Genomic DNA, 18927 nt, shown 5'->3' on the forward strand with positions numbered 1-18927 from the left:
GCACACAGAGGAAAAGCTTTTGAATGTAATGCTCATGCCTCTGGCATGAGACACATGCCTCTAGGGTCAGCACCTCATCTCATGCTCACACCCCAGCATCCATTTTCTCACACCTCTGGGCATGGCAAGGAAAAGAAAGAAGAAAAGAAAAAAGACCACAAAATAGGTATAAATGCATCGATTGCGTAATATACTTGCTATCAGTGACAGAGAGGTACAAGTAAATTTAAATCCAGCATATAAATCATAAAATGTCCTGTTTGCATTTCATTCTCTGACAACCAGTTTATTGATAAAATCATAAGATTTGGTGCATAACAGGTATGCACCAATCTCATAATTTCATATCCCAAATTAAAAAATCTCTCTACCATGGGAGGGGGACCTCCCCCCCCCCCTACCCCACCCACCCACCACATCCTCCCCCACTCAGTCACTTCACTCCTCACAGGATCTCACTCCCAGCCACTTCACAGACTTGCCATCTCTGCTTATGACTTTTTTCTTTTTCTGCCTCTGCCCCCCCCCCCCCCTTTTGCTGGCTGTCCCATCTATCCATGGGGAACAGGGTCATAAAGTCATTAGAAGTAAGCTGAAAGTGTCATTTGTGCCATTCTCATTGCACTCAAAATACTGTTTTTCAAGTGGCAATCCTGATCACGGACCCAGATATTTGCAGTGAGATCAGAAATAAATACATCTTTTGAAAAAGCAGACACTAGGGACATTTCACACACAAAACTAATAAGGGTAAATTTACATTACTGAACCGAGATGTACCAGTAGCTATAGCTCCTAAGATTGCACTTTGACCCATTGCCTAGGTGAATATGGTGGATTCCGGTAGGAATTCTGATTCTGATTCTGGGGGGTCCCGTACAGTGACGGGACGATCGTTAACGGCCCGCTAACGAGCGCCCCGTCACTGTACAGGCATCCTAACCTGGAAACATTAAACTGCACATTACTTGAATATGAGGCCATTCTGAAGCAAATAATTTTCACACACCAAGAGATATATAATGTACTCTTAAATGAATCCCACAAGGATTGGAGCAATCATCCCCAGCATTCCCACTGATTCCCACTGATCAGTTACTAGCCATCCCCTTTAATTTTACAAACAAAACATAGTCTAATACACACATACACACACCACCAGACTTCCTGTGTAAATGCAACAACCAGGAAAGAGACATTTCACACCTAGCTCCCAAAGTGTCCGTAATGCTCAGATGTGACAAGACAGTGGAAGTGAAGAGTTTGTTCGCAAAAATCGATGTCCATTTTTGAAGGTTTTGAAGTACGGTCTCTGTTATAAAGTACAAAGTAATACCATTTAAAATGATATATTAGTCACAACATATAAAGGTACATTTTTGAAGTCATGTTCAAAAGAAGCAAAAATTTTCTTATCATTCTCTTTATTTTTCTTGTCCCTTAATCGCAAATATCTCCATTTGGCAAATATGGACTTATCGTTTTTTGCGAACAAACTCTTCAAGTGGAACATCAAAGCTACAACTCAGGCAATACTGATTTACATGAAGACTTGACAGAACTCAATCTCTGTCTCTCTGTTTAAGATGTCACCAATTTTTCCTTCTGCAGATATGCTTTATATTGAATAAGTGTGTCCTTATGATTCATGGAAATTTCACACTGAATGCATTGTGTAAACTTTGACCACACATAGGAAATCAATTGAGGTCAAATTTTCTGAACCACAAGATTCTATGAAATAAAGCCTGATTAAGTTTTGGCCATACTGTCTCTGACTGTGAGTGGCACAAAGTCTGTTATCTGTAGAGAATGGCAGACTGAATCAATTACTGTCGCTTGACATCTTTTATCATTGATGAATTCTGAGGTACATTGCCATGGCTTGCACATAAATACCTGAGCTTTATGTTACAGACAATTATGTACTATTTGTTACAAAATCTGACTTACAGGTGCCCCTTTGAGTTGACTTAAGTTGAGTTTGAATGTGGATTTGTCAAACATGGCCACCAAGAAGGAAATCAAATGTATAGGTATATGCAAGCAAACACTAGACCCACAGCTTTACTGGTAAGTCCCCTCTGAAGGAGTACTTGTAGACAATGAGAAACACCAAAAATAATGGCTGATATTTGCAATCATCTTCAGAATGGAAGGAGGTAGGTTACCTTCTGATAGTAATAAGAAGAATGAAGTGCCTGTGCAGAATAGCACTACTGCTGCTGCAGCAGACTTGAAGCGGGGACCTCAGGAATGAAAGTATGTGGTCTTATCCACTGCGAAGCAATAGCTCCAGTAAGATATTGTTGGTGTAAATCATATTTGGTACCTGAAACTTGACATTAGCCATGTAAATTTCAAATATGTATGTTCCAGTTGGGTTAAGAATAGGTGCCTAGAGCTCCTTTCCAACTAAACAGACTTTATTTCCTTAACAGACAATTTGCTTTATATACCCAATATAGAAGAAGTGAGGTCAGGTTCTGAAACCACCTATAGGGGGTGGTTTCAGAGCCTGCTATAGCAGCCTCAAAGAGCCCCTGTTGCAGTATACAAACTAGAGGGTTTGAAAAGCCGCTTTTTTACCAACAAGCAAATTATCACTGAAGGTCTTGCCAGCTAACATAAGCAAACCAGCCGTCATGACCAAGTGCCACTGATAAGCGCAGCACAACTTTTACATTTTTATGCTTAATCACATTTGCAGTTACATGTATGTAAGAAGTACAAAAGCCTGTGCCGTGTATCGTGTATTGCAGGGGAACTTGGTTACCGTGGGAACAGCTTAGAGCCAGTTGGGCCTGCTTGGGGGAAACCAGCCCGAGCAGTATAAACAGACAAGAGACCGCCTCTTCAAGTGGGCTTTTGAACTTCTTCAAGGAGGTTCTGAAACCCTCCTGTAGTAGAAATGAGGTATCAGAGTCATCACAGAAGAGTGGTTACAGGATTTGATATATTGCCCAGGATATGGCATGCTTTACATTGTGATGTAATAATGTAGCTCCTTTAAACTCTGATGTGTATTTAAGACATTATAGAGACCAGAGAGTGGTTTAGTTGTTGCCATTTTGCAGGTAGAACATCAACACTTGCCATCACTGGTTTTTATCGTTCTTCTTGTTTTGTGTCTTGTTTCCATAATCACAGCCGACAGCTTCCACCAAACTTCTCCTAATATCAGCCATCCCTCACCCAGTGCTGCCCCACCCATCCCCTGGAGTTATGATTTTCAGAGCCTGAGCCAGTCCAGCCAAGATGATATCAACTCTCCAGTTCTTGACACATTACGAACAGAGGCTAATAGGCTCCTGGGCTCCTTCTTGGACCAGCAGCTCCAGCAGGAAGGACTGGATCCATCCTGGAAGGAGGTGGTCTGGTCTCTTGCCACCAAGATCTGCTCCTTGGTGAGTACTCACATGCATCCCTGCTATTTACCATGATCAAGTTTCATGGGTCACAATTAGCTGTATGGTCATTGTCAATGGGAACTCTATGAATGAATTTTTTCTTTTATTTTTCACAGGGTAAGACTTGTAAGGCTGGGGAGCAGTCATAAATGTTAAAATCATTCATAGGGCCAACCATCAAGACATATGAAACAAGATCTGGATTATACAAAAGAAATAAAAAAACAGCAACCCAATACTGCTAACTTGTTTCATATGTCATGGAGTCAATATTTGCATCATAAGCAGTGGTGGTGACATTTCTTTATGTGAAAATAGGTATCGACGTGATAGAAAATGATATTCATCCTTAGGTGCATCAGCAATTCTTCACAATGGATGACTAGAGCACCCTATCATGGTTCAATATGTGCATTTGTTGCAATATCCCAAAGTCAGCCATGATCTCATGAATACATAATTCTCATTTGTTGCCACAAGAGGTTTTAGAAAAGGGATCAAGTCAATGTAATATCTATTGAATCTTACATTAAATGGCCTCTGTTCTTTTCCAACAACAAATCTTTCCAGATGCTAATACCAAACCCTAATGCCTCAGTGGTAAAGAGGTAGGATCATGATACTGCCCTGCTTTGGCAAAAGGAAGCAGGTGACAGAACAGGGGTCACACCTAGCTTTTTTTAAAACTAGCCAGGCGGACTATTTAGAATAAATTTTGACACTGAAGCAATATTTTGGCTAGCCAGACGGACTATAGTTACTTCAGAATTTTATGATTTTTAGCTAGTCCGACATGATTTTGGGTGGCCAATGGCCAGCGGACCATCGCCAATTTCGAACCCTGCAGAAGTACTCTTTCTTCTACATGAGCAAAACATCTGTCATTGACATTGGCACCCAGTGCAATATCATGATGCTTGATTGAAATATCTTTCAGTGGAATGAGTATCTGGGCTCAAACTTTGCATTCAAATAAAAAATGATAAGGCCAATCTATAATACATTGATGATTACAATTTATTTTTTTTTTTACTGTCCTATGATTGTTTAAAAATTGTGAATTTATATATTCATTTGCACTGTGGAATATTTTTTTTTTTCTAAACTAGAAGACAATAGTCCTTATTCTGCACTGTATATCTTTGCATCACAGATACTGAACAAGAGAATGTTACAACATTACATATACCAAATCTTTTGTAGTGTGAATGTTGTAATGCATTTTCTTATTACCCCTAGCTGTAAGGGACTGGTTTCTTTGGGGTATCGTTTTTCTGATGTAACAAATCATCACTTCTTGCTTTAAAAGGACTGTACAGTACTGGTTGAGGTGGGTATTTATTTTTTGAACATTCCTAAGTGAGATAATGAGAAACCTCTTATGAAATATGAAAGAGCATGTAATTTTAAAAAGGATTCAATGTTTATTTGATGAAAATTGGTTGTCAAATGGCTGAGATATCCAAAAAAGTGATAATAATAAAAGGCTACAGGCCACGCCTTTATTAGAATCTCTTTGTTTCACCTTGTTTTTTGGATATCTCAGCCATTTCAAAACCGATTTTCATCAAATAAACTTTTGATACCCCGTAGAATTGCATGCTCTTTGACATCTCATAGAGTGGTTTCTGAATATCTCGCAAAATGTTAAAAGCTAAATCCTCACCTCGACCAGAACTGTACACAGCCTCTAACATATGATCTGATGGTAGGTGAAACCAAATGTTACCGAGGGTGACATCATGGACATCAGGTACTATGTTCATATCAAGAGAGTGCCGGGAGGAGCACGGTCGGAATGCTGCCTGTACAAGGGAACTATCTGCACCAAGAATGTGGCTCACAAAAAGGTACCTTCTACCTAACCACCTGTGGGAAACAAAAATACCAATTTGCTTCATTTATTTTACAGAAACAAGTTTTTGAGTCTATCTCTTCCTGAAGTGAGGAGATAATAATGACAAGATGTGCAGTGCAGACCATGGATTTCTTTCATACTGTGTGTGCCATACATTTCAAGAGTGTGTTATTTCCTGAATTGGGACTTGTGACACCATGTCATGAGGTGCTGAATACATGATCAAGAAGCACATTGACTGAACGAAGAAGAAGTGTCGTCATTTTTCATGAGAAAAGTTAGCAATCTCTCCTCTCGGAAAGGATACACGAATCAGTGGTATCACATAAGGCAATGTTTCTTTGAGTTGCTAATTCACCAACGTCAATCAGTTTACAAAATTGCTGAAAATTTGAAAAACACTGCAAAATATGCTTCTTACACAGTAAATCTCACTATTGTGAGTAGTATCATGTAGGTATGTGTTTGTGAAGATGTTTATGAGCAATCCCATTAGCAGCTGACTTGAGAAGATTTACTTCAGTGGTGGTTGAGGCAGATAGCTGTAAGGCATGCCGTGAAGTGCAGGCATTATGTTTAGACAAAGCAATAATCAATGTACAGAAAAAAAATGAAGGGCATGTCTTGTACAAATAAATACAATATGGGTAAAATTCAACTATACAAAATATGAGGGGGGACTGCATCTTTTAAATGAAGGGTAGAGCAGCCTCCTTGAAAGGGTTGTTCTTTTTGCATTAACTGCAGCTGTACATGGTAGATGATGCCAAATACTTATTATTCTTGGGTTAAGCAGAAGGTTATGTCAAATGATTTTCATTATTATTATTTCTTTTCTTTTTTTTTTTTTTTTTTTTTTTTGGGTGGGGGGGGGGGGAAGGGCTAATTCATGAAGACATCTTTCCAAGATATATGTTCCTTGTTCTTTGTTTGTTTGTTTGTTTATTGTTGTTGTTTTTTTTGGGGGGGTTTTTTTTTTATAAAGATTAACTATTGAACTCATTGACAAACTTTTTTTTTTTTGGGGGGGGGGGGATTTGTCTGAATTTGGCCTTTTTTCCTACTTATTGTATTCACACCAATTACTAGTCATATCTAATTAGATTCTCTTGTTATTTTTTTCCACCAAAGATGGCATCCAGGGAGAATAACCCCAGCATTTTACTCCTCCAAGCAGCTATTGAACACCAGCGTGTGCAGAACAAGTTTGCCTCTCTTGAACCTCTCGTTCTTCAGGTATAGTCAAAGAATAACTTTAAAACGTGCAAGAGATTGCACAGTTGAGTGGTTGTGCATCATATAGTTGAGAGTACTAAATGTCAATAGGCCCAAGTTACTGGGATTGGAAAAATGTTATCAAAGGAGCAGTGGAGTGTTAAGAGGCAAAGTGGTTACTGCTCTGATGGGGAGGTCAGCTGATGCAGTTGAATGAACTTAATTAGGGCAAGTACCTCATGTACTCTAAATGATTGTGTGATACAATTACTTCATGATATCGCCGCATATTCTTTGGTGTGACAGTAGAAAAAATGGCGTTCGACATTGATATTCGATTTTGTAGTCATTTACAATACAATTCTGTAATTTCTGCTGTTAAGAAATGTGTCAAAAGAGGAAGTTATTTGAACATTTCGACACAAAGCAATAGGAGATTTGTGAAGCCATGACAATATCACCTCTGTGACCAATGTGACTAATGTCAATCTGTCTAGAAAACATGTAAAATTCTAAAATTTCACAACTTCCTCTTTTGTCTAATTTTGATGAAATTCCTACCAGAGGTTTTGGGGGTTTGTTTGTAGCTCTATCTCTTAGATGTCAAGTGAAAAGCTCAGTTTTGCCATAAGTATGCAGAAATCATATCACAGTAAATGATGTGCTCCTGTGTTTTTCTCCCCCCCCCCCCCCCCCCCCAACCTTAATTTTTTTTTCATCTTCCTCTTATCAGGAACATGAGTACCTGAAAAATTGTGTATCTAAGATAGTGGCCATGAAGCCATCTGTCTTGGTGGTAGAGAAAACAGTGGCTCGGCTTGCCCAAGACTTCTTGCTGGCCTGTGGAGTCAAAGTGGTTCTTAACGTTAAGCCGGTAGGTGCCCACTCATTCACATTGCAAACAGCATTAGGTTTAATTGTTTTTGATTTGTGTGTGTTTGAGTTTGTATCCTTTTTTTCTTACTGATGTTGGCCCACCTGTACAAACATAAATAGGAAGACAAATTTGCTGCAAAATCATGCAGTATTAATGATGGATAGATTGTTAAGCTGCCATTACAACGGCTAGGTCGTGTAGTTTTAGAAATAAAGGGACCTTCTGTGTTTATTTTCCAGCTAAATCAAAATTTTCCATGGAAAATACATGATAAAAACAGTGCTGAAACAGATTTGTTTCTGCAGCAGCTACCATCTGTACTATTTTAAGTGTAGTTTAATCAAGATGTAGGGATTTATAGAGTTATGATTAATTTGACTCTGATACTTGATAGAGATGACCAAGTCTTGTAAAGCACTGTCTTGGTCTCAAGTCTGAAGCCCAAAACCCTGATATATTTGTTAACAATTCTACAATCAAAACAAGTGAAAGTGGGACATAATATTTCAAAAGTGAAAGCTAATGTTAACAAGACATACTTGGCAGTCAGTTATTTACTACCTATAAAATCTGCAAGCACAGCCAGGAACTAAATTACACACTCAAGGTGTTTGAGGTAACATGAAGTGGCAGTCCTGAGAGTGTTTGTGTTCCTGCTTGAGGGGAAATATTTTATTGCAGGGAATATTATGAAAAAATAAATTTACTCCTATGACCAGGTATGAAAAATAGAATTTTTGTGATTGTTTGCCTTTTGTACTAAACAGAGAGTTCTAGCACGAATTGCCAGACAGACAGAAGGCACTAGTATCTCAGCAATAGACCAAGTGGCTACTGCAAAGTTAGGAACTTGTTCATCCTTCTATCTGCAGAAATACAATCTACCAGGTGGTGAGTTCAGTCTTCATAATGATATTTTGTCTCTGTTTATTGTATCGTCTGACCTTGATCATCTAGCCATCTTTTATCCAGACTTCTCTGTCATCCAGATGTGTTAACACAGTGAAGGAAAAAAAAAAAGAAAGTGATTTCTCCCTCAATCAAAACTCCTACAAAACTCACACGATTTACCTATAATATCCCCTACAGAAACATGTTGTGAATTTAACATGTAAATGTTTCAATTTCCAGGAGAAAAAAGACTATAATATAATTTTAAGTGTATGCTAGCATAATTTACACCGTTGTTGTGATTCCATCGTCTACAATAGCTGCCACTGGGTCAGCATCTTATCGCTTGGCCAGACAGGTGCTGGTTCTGTGATGGCCGGATAACAGAGGTCACACTGTTTTTGTTTTTGTAAACATGTGTGCATACATGTATTGGCAGTGAAAGAGGGAAATGGGGTTGCATTCTTGACTTGTTTGTTTTAATATCAAATGTTGGATTTGGCCTTATGCAATGTCCTCTGAAGTGATGGGCATGTAATTTGATATGACTTATTTTCAAATGAATAAAACCATTCCTCCTGTTTATTGAAATATGATTGAGAATAATTTTAAATGGCAATATCATCTGTAAAAGTGGATTTCTCTTTCTCAGCATGATTTGACAAAACTCTCACTGTATTTTTTAAAAGAAAGAATGATTAAAGTGCAATTGTTCAAGATTTGTTTTGAACGGTTGCTGAAGTTTCTATACATTTTCTCAGTGTATTCCCACAAACAATGCAAAATGACGACAGGTACTGCTTTCAGGGGATGATGTATGCTGAAACTACATTTAGAGGACAGATATAATGTATCAGGTCAGGTTAATGATTGAAGGACTTCTAGGATCAGAAAAAAATAAAAGTTGGTGATTGAAAGCTAGCGATTCAATAGTAGAATTCTAGGGCATGAAAAAATTTAGTTTTGTGTTGTTGTTTTGAAGGTTGTGTAGTTGGTTTAAACCTAGTGTAGACTCCACTTGTATATACAGAGCATGCTTTTGTTTTCATTTTTTCCCTAAATGAGCACCAAGGGATGCTCACATTTGTGAGTTTTTGTTTTTTATTTTTCTGAGTGGACTGCATGATATACAAACTAAGCTTCTTTTTTATAAAAAAATGCTTAATTAATCAATTCCAATATTGTGTGTATCCCTGAACAGGTTTCACAAAGACCTTGATGTTCTTTGATGGCTGTGCTGGTCACCTCGGCTGCTCTGTGCTTCTCAGAGGAGGAAGCCTGCGAGAACTCTCCAAGGTGACTCCAAAGAATCCATGTCATCTGTCTTTTTAAAAGTGCTTTCGGACATACACTGTATATACAGAAAAGCATGACCCAGTGCAAATATATTAGCTATGTAGTAAACTATGTATTGTAGTAGTAGTAGTAAACTATGCATTTGATTTGTTTGTTCTATTTGTGTGTTAAAAAAACAAACTATAAGTCTGTAATCTTTCCAATGGTGTATGATTTGTGTCTTTGTATATCCAAAATTCTACTGCAGCAACAGTATGAAAACTGGCCACCAGACAAACACAATTTGTAGAAAATGGGCATGGATGTTTACATGCAGTCAAGCATGTATGAAAAAGACATTTAAATGTGAAAGATAAAATTGAAGCACTACAGGAAAATACTTCAGGAAAGATCACAAAGTGGTCTTACACTTTGAATGATAGATGAGCTATAGAATTTCAAATTCATAGATAAACCTAATTTTGCATATTTCCAGATCACCTATTTGACATATTTCATGGTGTGATTGTGTCATAACTTTCTCAGGGTATTGAAATATCAGGTCATATATAAATGTGCATCAATGCACTTCCTGATTTATGTATTGTTGTTTTCACAGGTGAAGAGGGTCCTTAACCTGATGGTATATGCTGTCTACCACTCCATCTTGGAGACATCCTACCTCATGGATGAGTTTGCCATGCCTCCAGTCACCCCTTCACCAGTTGGGAGCCCCCCTAACTCTCCTCCTTCACCTGTATCTGGCCTCCCCAGTAGGGAGGCCCTGCAGGACACTGGTTCCATCCAGGAAGTCATAAAGGCTGTCAGAATTGAACAGTCCAAGAAGATTGGGCAGGATCCAGGGTTAGAAACAATGCCCCTGGCTGCCCCATCTGCCAAGAGGAGCTTCAAGGCAACTGTCCAAAAGATATTGATGGGGAAAGTGGTGGTTTCAGACAGTGGAGGAGGCAAAGAGAAGAACAGTGGTGATGAGAGCAGAAGTGGAAGCAGCAGTGCTGTAGGCAGCAGGAGAGGAAGTGACGTGGCTGTCTCCAGCAAGAAGCCTGGAGACACGGCAGGAACCAGGAAGGACCAAGAAAACCAGGGCGTTGGTAGTGCTATGGAAGCAGAGAGTGGTTCTAACATTGGGAGGAGAAACATAGCTAGTGAGGAAGATGATGGAAGAAGAAAGACATCTGATGAATCAGATTCAGTTGCTCTTATGGTAGGAGGAACCACAAGTGAGAATGTTCTTTTTAATGAGCCTTCCCCTGAGGATGATCTCTTAAAGGAGTTTGTGCAGGTAGACATTGAAAGAGACTCTGCAAACCACACAAGCATGATGTCGTCAGTCTCACATTCAGGGGAGAATCAACCTCAAAGTTTTGTCCCAACAGGAACAGTTTGCAGTGAGATTAAAGTTGAAGCATCCCAGGTGAAGAAACTCACAGAGAAGGAAGAAGATGAGCAGATCTTTAGTTTTGATGTAAATGATAATGACAGTGAGGCAGAGGAAGCAGTTGCAGATGAAGACCTTGAAGAAGTAGATGTAGCAAATTTGGATGAAGTAAACTCTGGAGAGAAGGATGACAAAAGTGCCTTCAGCAAAGCTTGTAGAAGCACTATTCTCACTATATCACCTTTCCTGACCTCTCCTTTACCTTACTTTGAAACTGAGGAGGGAAAGTCTTCCCCAAACTGGGCCTTCTTTCCGCCAGACATTTACTGGTCTGCCAAGTTGGGAGAAAACCCTTCTGATGTTTCTCAGGCCTTTGAAGCAGCCCCGAGTGATGACAATGACATCGACGAGGTTGTCTATTGGTCAACTGACCGCTGCACTCACCGCATCCATTCTGTACACATCGCTGAGCCCCACCCTTTTACATGCCTCCAACTGACCGAGGACTTTTCGTCAGAGTCCACAAGGGCACTCCTAGCAGACTTCCGTGCTCGCGGAGGTCGATTCATCCCCAAGGCGCCTTCTGCCATCAGTGGGTCTGCAGTAACTCATGCTGTAACAGATCCCATTGAGCACAAAGCAGGGCAGATACCACAAACATCATCACAGCAGTACCTCTTGGCTAGGAAAGGAGGTGAGGAGGCTAGTGGTACCAACCCTGACACGCAACATCACTTCCCTATGGAGGACTGCCTGGATCCCTATCGGCATCAGAAAATACTGCTTCAGTTCAGTAGCTTTTCACATCACATTAGTAGCAACATGGGCCACTGCATCCACCCATGGATTGTCACCATGAAGTACTATGGACACAACGATATCACTCTCGGCATGTTCCTGGAAAAATACTGCTTCAAGTAAGATTTTGGCACAACTAATTAGGTTTTTAATCTTGTCTGGCTTACATTATTGTACATCATGCATGATGCAGGTAGGAACAAGAACTCTCAGCTATAAAGAGATTTATCATTTGGGTGATATTTTTATATTAGTTGAAACAAAGAAAAAAAAGAGAGACAGTAATCCTAATATCTCCTGAGACAAGGGAATCCTACAATACAATAAAGTTTTGCATCAGAGATTAATTAGCTAGCAAAAAATAATGTCATTTGCAATAAAGTTAAACTTCTCTGAAATACCCTCTCATACTATACTTTCAATTACAGCTGAAACATTGTTTGATACCGATAGCTACTCCTTTGTGGTTAATCCATTGATTTTTTTTCCTTTAGGAAGATAATTGTACAGAAAGTTATTTTGTATGAATAAATGATGAAGAATATGCCCCAATTTAACCAATGTTTTGTCCAGTTTAAGTACAAATAATATGCCTTTGAAATGTTGCTGTGATATTGTCATGTTAAGTGGTGTTATTTATCCAGGCACTTATTAAACAGTAGTGACTTTATTCACACTTGCAGTGCAAACTACCTCTGCCCGAATGAGAACTGTGAAATGCTGATGGCAAGTCACGTGAGACGGTTTGTCCATGGCAATGCATCAATCCAGATTCTCCAGCGACGACTGGACAGTCCTGTGCCAGGGTACAGCAACAAGGTCCTCATGTGGAGCTGGTGCCGCAGGTGTAAACAGGTAGCTGGCATTGAGTCGGATGGCTATGTATTTAATATAAAGTTTCCTTTGAAAGATACAATTTGGGATGGGGGGGGGGGGTACAAAACTGAGAAATATGAAATAGGTATTGCTGTGTACTGAGTTGCGCAAATCTGTCTCCATCTCTACCATAATACACATCAGATAATGACACAGAGGAGGCACATTTCATTTTTTTTTCTGTGAAAGTATGCTTACTTGCATTTGTCACAATGCTACACTGTCTTTGTTCAGAATACTCCATCATCATGGTCATAATGTTCCCCTGTCAAATAGACTCATGGTATTTCCTTCATTTGCGTGACTGTATACTTGTCATACCCTTGGAGCATAGATGAACACTATGTGGAAAGAATGTTATGCATTCCACCACCCACATTATAGCTGAGTGAAGGATGTTAAGCGCTGCACTAGCTAAGGCATTGTGTAGAACCCACAAACTTTGAATTATAACCTTCCAGCAATGTCAAGATGACTGCATCTTTTTTACTTTTATCTGTTATTGAAATTCACATTATACATCTTCATGTCATTATATAGAGGGTTAAGGTATTACAAATGTTAAAGATTTCAGCGAATGTTAACTTTTAAGTGTTATCTAGCTCTCTTTTAAGTGTTATCTAGCTAAAAAAGTGCTGTCTTCTCCAGATGTTGATTGCTCATTCAGTGATCTTCAGTTGGCCATCATTTGCTTGTCTGCCAATCACATCACAAGGACTAACTATTAAAGCTTCATATTAAGGGAAATAGATGTTACACTCTCTTTCTCTGTTCCTTCTCCTCCCCTCCTCTGTTTCCTTTTTTCCCCTCAGGTGACACCTGTCCAACCAATGTCCAGAGACACCTGGCACATGTCCTTTGCCAAATACCTGGAGATTCGTTTCTATGGTAAGGACTACCGGAGGAGGGGCACATCCTCACCCTGCGACCACTCCTTGCACCACCACCACTACCAGTACTTTGGCCAGCATAACATGGTGGCTTCCTTCAAGTGAGTGTGCCAAAATTTTGTAAGTGGCATATGTCTGATAGCATGTACAATGCCATGCTGGTGTGTCAATCTGAGAACATGCAAATCACATATATCTGCCAGGCACAATGCAAAGGTTTGTTATAATAACAGCTTAAGACTTTGCTTTCCAAAAGCAACGGTGGATTCTACCCTTTATTCCTATTCACAGAATTAGAAAAGGTTATCTTGCATTTCTTTTCTGTGAGTTTTTGTGCATTTTGTGTATAACATGGGGTTTATCATCACTCACTATACTTTCATATCTCTGTGTAAATCACCAATTTGATCACTAATGTGAGAGAAGGTCTGAAAAATGATATGATCGTTATTGTGTATTAACATATACGTAGGTTTCAGACAATTTTAGTGTACATTTGGTGTCTGTATGTGAAAAAAAGATTAAAATATGATGGCACAAATCTAACATTTTTATTTAAGAGAAAAATATTGCACTTTAGAGTGCAACAAAATATCTTTGCTGTACCTCTTTAGTAATCAGTAAAATATATATCCTACCTTGACTTAGAAGACGCTTATTTATGCTAGACCATTCCAGGTTTACAGAACAGAAATGGGTTAAATTTGTCTCTAAATTGTCCACACTACTGAAGACTGTCTCCACCTGATGTATGCTTCATTTTTCAGGATATCCTGTTGTGTCACACATGTGCTGTGTGGTATCATGTTATTGGTATGGTCAGATATTTGAAATACTATGAAAAACAAAGTCTTGGCCTGAAACAAGCCAGCTTTGATACCCGTGCCACCTGTGACCTCCTCCTGTGGATACCACACTATTCAATACAGCTCTTCCTTCACCTGTAGGTACAGTCCCATAATCCTGAGGGAGATTGCCTTCCCACCTCTTCCCATCACCATTGAGAGGCCGTATCGAGCACACATGCAGTACTATGAGGAGAGTGTGAACTTGGCTGCAAGGTAAATACTGTATAAGCTTTTATTTTAGCGAGGGTTCAATTTTCACAAATGTTGCGAATCACTGTTGGACCGCAAATTTAACAACACGAGAAAATGTCATCATGTGCTACCAGTGCACTTGCAAACCTCGGTGTCAATTCGCGAAAGCAACATCTTGCGTAAATGTCCGTGACCAGCTCATTCGCGAAAATATGTGTGCGCAAAAATAACAGCTTATACAGTAGATGCAATGTAAACTCAGTTAAGCCATTGCAATCATGTACTCACAGAGAGTTGATTTATTTTTTGTGTAGTTTCTTTACAGTTGTTCTTAGAGCAATCTTATTACTTGCCTTGTATTTGCCTGAGGAATACTCGAACAGGCTAACGATTACCATTTTGTGTTTATAGGTTGTTGCCAAAATGGAACATTTCTCTATGTCTGGGCCATATGAAGTTCTAGACCCTAAATCAAAATTTATGTTAAAACTCACACACATGTACTTGATAATGGACACATTTTACTAGTTGATGACAAGTTATATGTCTCCATTGGGAACCATACATATACTACAGTTTGTATGCTGGAATACCTGACCCTTAAAATTCCTGCTGTTGTGTTGACCTCACCATGAAAATCTAATAGGTAATGTGAGTAGGTAAGAAATTCTATTTGATTGGACACTAAAATTGGAAATAAAGCACCTGTAAGACAAAGTACTCATTCATCAGTGCAGATATAAACCTAATACATCAAATACTGTTTGTAGGGGAAATCAGGTCTTCAGAGGTATCCATGGCAACATAGCCAGTCTAACAGCAGCAATGTCTGTGCAACGACTTGAACAGAAAAAGCAGGAATTCATCAGCAACTATGAGGTGAGTGCAAACTAGACAGCTATGAGGTAAGTGCAAACCAGAAAGTTTAGTAAACAGTTCCATTTGAAAGTGCAGCAAAGGTCAAGTTGATATGCAGTCCTTTTCCTTTTGACAAATAAAATTGTTATTACACTTGTCTTCTGTTCTGTTTTTCTATACCTAAGCTTTCTTGCAGTTTCCCATAAATAGAAACAATCTATTTCTGTGAAAGGAATGTGTATACACTATGCTCAAATATTAATGTGGGATGTTTCCTATAATATACCCTTTTCATATTCCATTCAATGCAATTAATTTTGAAAAGCAGTTGGGGCTCAATGGAGACAATCTCACAGATGATCGATGATAAGGCCCCTGGTTTGAGTTCCCTTGTTGCAGCAGCTGTGCCCTCAGGCAAGACACTTTGTTCTCTTTTCCTAGTCTTTGAAGGGAACTTGAGGCTATCTATCACATGATTGCTTGCTCACAAGCATTCATTACATTCTTCATGGTCACATAAAACAAATTATAATTTCAGTCAATTCCTATCTGCTTCAAACTACTCATTGCTTTTCAAAGCAGGTCTTTACTCTATGAAGAACAATAAAAGATACTTTCATCTTTCATTATCTCCCAGGCTGATGTTGCTCGCTTCAAGCAGCAGATTGAGGAGTTGGAGGGGAAGATTGCTCAGGTTGAGTCTCACCATACAGGGGCAGAAGAGAGCAAAGAGGGGAAGAAGAGTGATGGTAAAACATTGTTCCTTGCAGGGGGAAAATAAATTCAGAGGAATAGGGTTGCAGCTTTCAGAGTTGTTGCTATAATCAGAGTTAATATATCAGGAGCTCTTATAGTGCTGACGAATATATGTACATACATGACTTTGTGCACTTTATAAATTGATATTTTTGTTAATATCATTATTACTCTCACATAGTAGAGTGCATTATTCATGTGCACATGCAGTTGCCTCACATCTTGCAAAACGGTTGTATGATGCAGATCAGTATTAAACTAGTTGTGCATGAACCCACCCATACAGTGTATTTCACCCGGTACATATCCTCCTCTCTCCCCCCTCCTCCCTGTGATCTTATTTCTCTGTCCTTTTCTCCCTCTCTATTAGATTAATCTCTGAGATTATTCTCTGAGATAAAATTCCATTTTGTACTTCCAGTATTTACCCTACAAGTCTTTTTCAATCCTAAATACTGTGATATACAGTTACATCATGTATAATAACCCATTCCATACTGAATTCTGAAATACCCATGGACTTAATATGCAGACCACCAGGTCCCTGTAGGGAATGAGTTAACTTAATGGAAAGAGACAAACTCAACAATATAGGATGGTAACCCTATATGAGCCTGTGTCAGAGAAAAATTCTGTTCATAGAATTCATCTACATTTTGCTATACATAGAGGATCAAGAATGAGCCTTGGTCTGGTCAAGACCAGCCTGATATGATATGCCTCATTTCCAACAGATTGTTCCATTTCAAAAGAGGACCAGCTTCTAGACATTGAAGACTCCATAGTGATCACCAAGCGAGTCCTGAGTGAGATCATCTTTGCCTGGAACTTAAGGTAAGCTCACGACAAGAAGCCAACAAGGTACAGACCTGGGACTAACCACATCAAACATACCTGATCCAACTTTTGTTGTTCCAGATCCACATTCATTCAAGTGTCCTTCCTTTTAGTTCAAGTATTTGTCTCTGTACTGCCTCTTTCTCCATTGTATCTCATGTTTCATTCATTGTATGTTACATAAAAAAAGATGACTAAATGAGGTTATCACAGCAGTATGTTTTACATTTTTGTCGAGCCCACCGGAGGTGCGGGGAGACTAAGGGATCGCCTGCGGCGTCTGTCCGTCCATCGTCCGTCTGTTGTCCGTCCGTCCGTGACACTACAAAAACTTGAATAACTCTCTACTGAGGACTTTAATTTCAATCAAACTTGGAGGGAAGAGTGGTTATACAAAGTTACACATTTTACCAAACGTGAAGATCACCAAAAGGTCAAAGGTCACAGGCAGGGGTCAATTATCTTTAGGGCTCAATGTTAAGTTTTTATGGCACGTTTCGATTATGGCTCATAACTTTTGATGTATATGTCTGTTTGTTACCAAACTTGGATGGTAGATGTCCCTTGGGGAGTTGAAGGTCACCACAAGGTCAGACGTCACAGACAGGGGTCAACAAACTTTTAGGGCCCAATGTTAAGTTTTTACGGTGCGTTTTGATTATGGCTCATAACTTTTGATCGATATGTCCGTTTGTGACCAAACTTGGCTGGTAAATGTCCTTTGGGAATTTGAAGGTCACCACAAGATCAAAGGTCATAGGCGGGGTCAATGAACTTCCGGGATTTACAAAAACAATTTCTTCTATGCGAATGGGCGAGACACATTTTGGCACTTACCTTGTTTCCTTTCATATTTGTCTTTAGAGGAATATAAGTTCATTAATACAAATGTTTGTATTCACTGACACATGATTGATCATTTACTCTCACTGTCGCCCTTCGACACCATCGATCTCCATTTCTGTCTGGGCACCTCGTGTACCAACCTCATATCGACTTGATCACAAAATACCCACCTCATATGTTATGAGGATAGGAGTAAGCATGAGTGAGTCTGCTACACGTACATCTTATTTTTCCCTTCAAGACAAGCTCCCAAGCTTGCTTGTAATGAGCCAGGTTTGACACATCAATCTTCTTGCGGACTCTACTCCAATCTGGACTCTGCACTTGCTGGCTGCTACCACTTTGACCTTGCCGTAACAGCTCAGTGTCAGATGGATGGATGCCAACTCCACCAACTTTCACGAAGAATGTTATTCTAGATTGCAATTGTAAGGAGTGTAAGAATTCACATTCACTGCAACTCTGCTATAAAGGGCCAAAAAAAAAGAAGCATCTACAGGTTGCCATAAGATGCACATCAAACACCATAAGACAACATCTAGGTACCATAAAACAATATCATAAAACATGACACATTATACTTCAAAACTAAAATGTTTAGCATTCTTATCTATTTGAAATAAAAAGCTTCCGCATATTTGACATCTACAGACATATAGCATAGTGGATATGTTGCTATCAGCAAACTGGATAGGGACTACCTTGCTATTCGAAACACAGCAGAGAATTGACAGATTATGAAAATCTGCAGGAAATTGTCACAGACCATCCTGCAAGGAGACAGGTGGAATTTGAAGAGTGAGGTTCATTCTTGTCCTGCTGCTGGAAGCAGACCCCCCCCCCCCCCCCCAAGTGACAGGTAGCACTCCTTCTTAAGTGACTGTATGAATTAAATGATGTGTTATAGGACTACAAGATCATTATTATGTGGATTTGTTTACATACACATAATTTATCAAAAAGATTCTGAAGGATGAGACTACATTACAAACATGTACTAAAATTGATTTGCCAAGACTAAGCATTATCTTTGGGGTGAAGCTGGATAACTTTGTATATTCCATGACAGTACACCTTGCTTCAGTCAACATCTCATCAGTT

The 18927-nt window shown here is 39.2% G+C and overlaps 1 protein-coding gene across 1 annotated transcript in view; it reads left to right on the forward strand.

Annotated features, from left to right (window-relative positions):
• Positions 1-18245, forward strand: part of LOC139722082 (1-phosphatidylinositol 3-phosphate 5-kinase-like) — a 106276-nt gene extending 88031 nt beyond the window's left edge. The window contains exons 13-26 of the mRNA XM_071633403.1: positions 3151-3407; positions 5123-5260; positions 6400-6504; positions 7217-7357; positions 8128-8251; positions 9453-9547; positions 10146-11842; positions 12407-12578; positions 13412-13590; positions 14437-14550; positions 15300-15408; positions 16025-16136; positions 16878-16977; positions 18068-18245. Of these exons, the coding sequence (XP_071489504.1) occupies positions 3151-3407; positions 5123-5260; positions 6400-6504; positions 7217-7357; positions 8128-8251; positions 9453-9547; positions 10146-11842; positions 12407-12578; positions 13412-13590; positions 14437-14550; positions 15300-15408; positions 16025-16136; positions 16878-16977; positions 18068-18245 (3521 nt within the window). The remainder of the gene's footprint in view (positions 1-3150; positions 3408-5122; positions 5261-6399; positions 6505-7216; positions 7358-8127; positions 8252-9452; positions 9548-10145; positions 11843-12406; positions 12579-13411; positions 13591-14436; positions 14551-15299; positions 15409-16024; positions 16137-16877; positions 16978-18067) is intronic.
• The last annotated feature ends 682 nt before the right edge of the window (positions 18246-18927 follow it).

Source organism: Diadema antillarum, unplaced genomic scaffold (genome assembly GCF_040938485.1).
Source record: "Diadema antillarum isolate AM-2024a unplaced genomic scaffold, OU_Dant_1.0 scf00000156, whole genome shotgun sequence".
Taxonomy (NCBI): Eukaryota; Metazoa; Echinodermata; class Echinoidea; order Diadematoida; family Diadematidae; genus Diadema; species Diadema antillarum.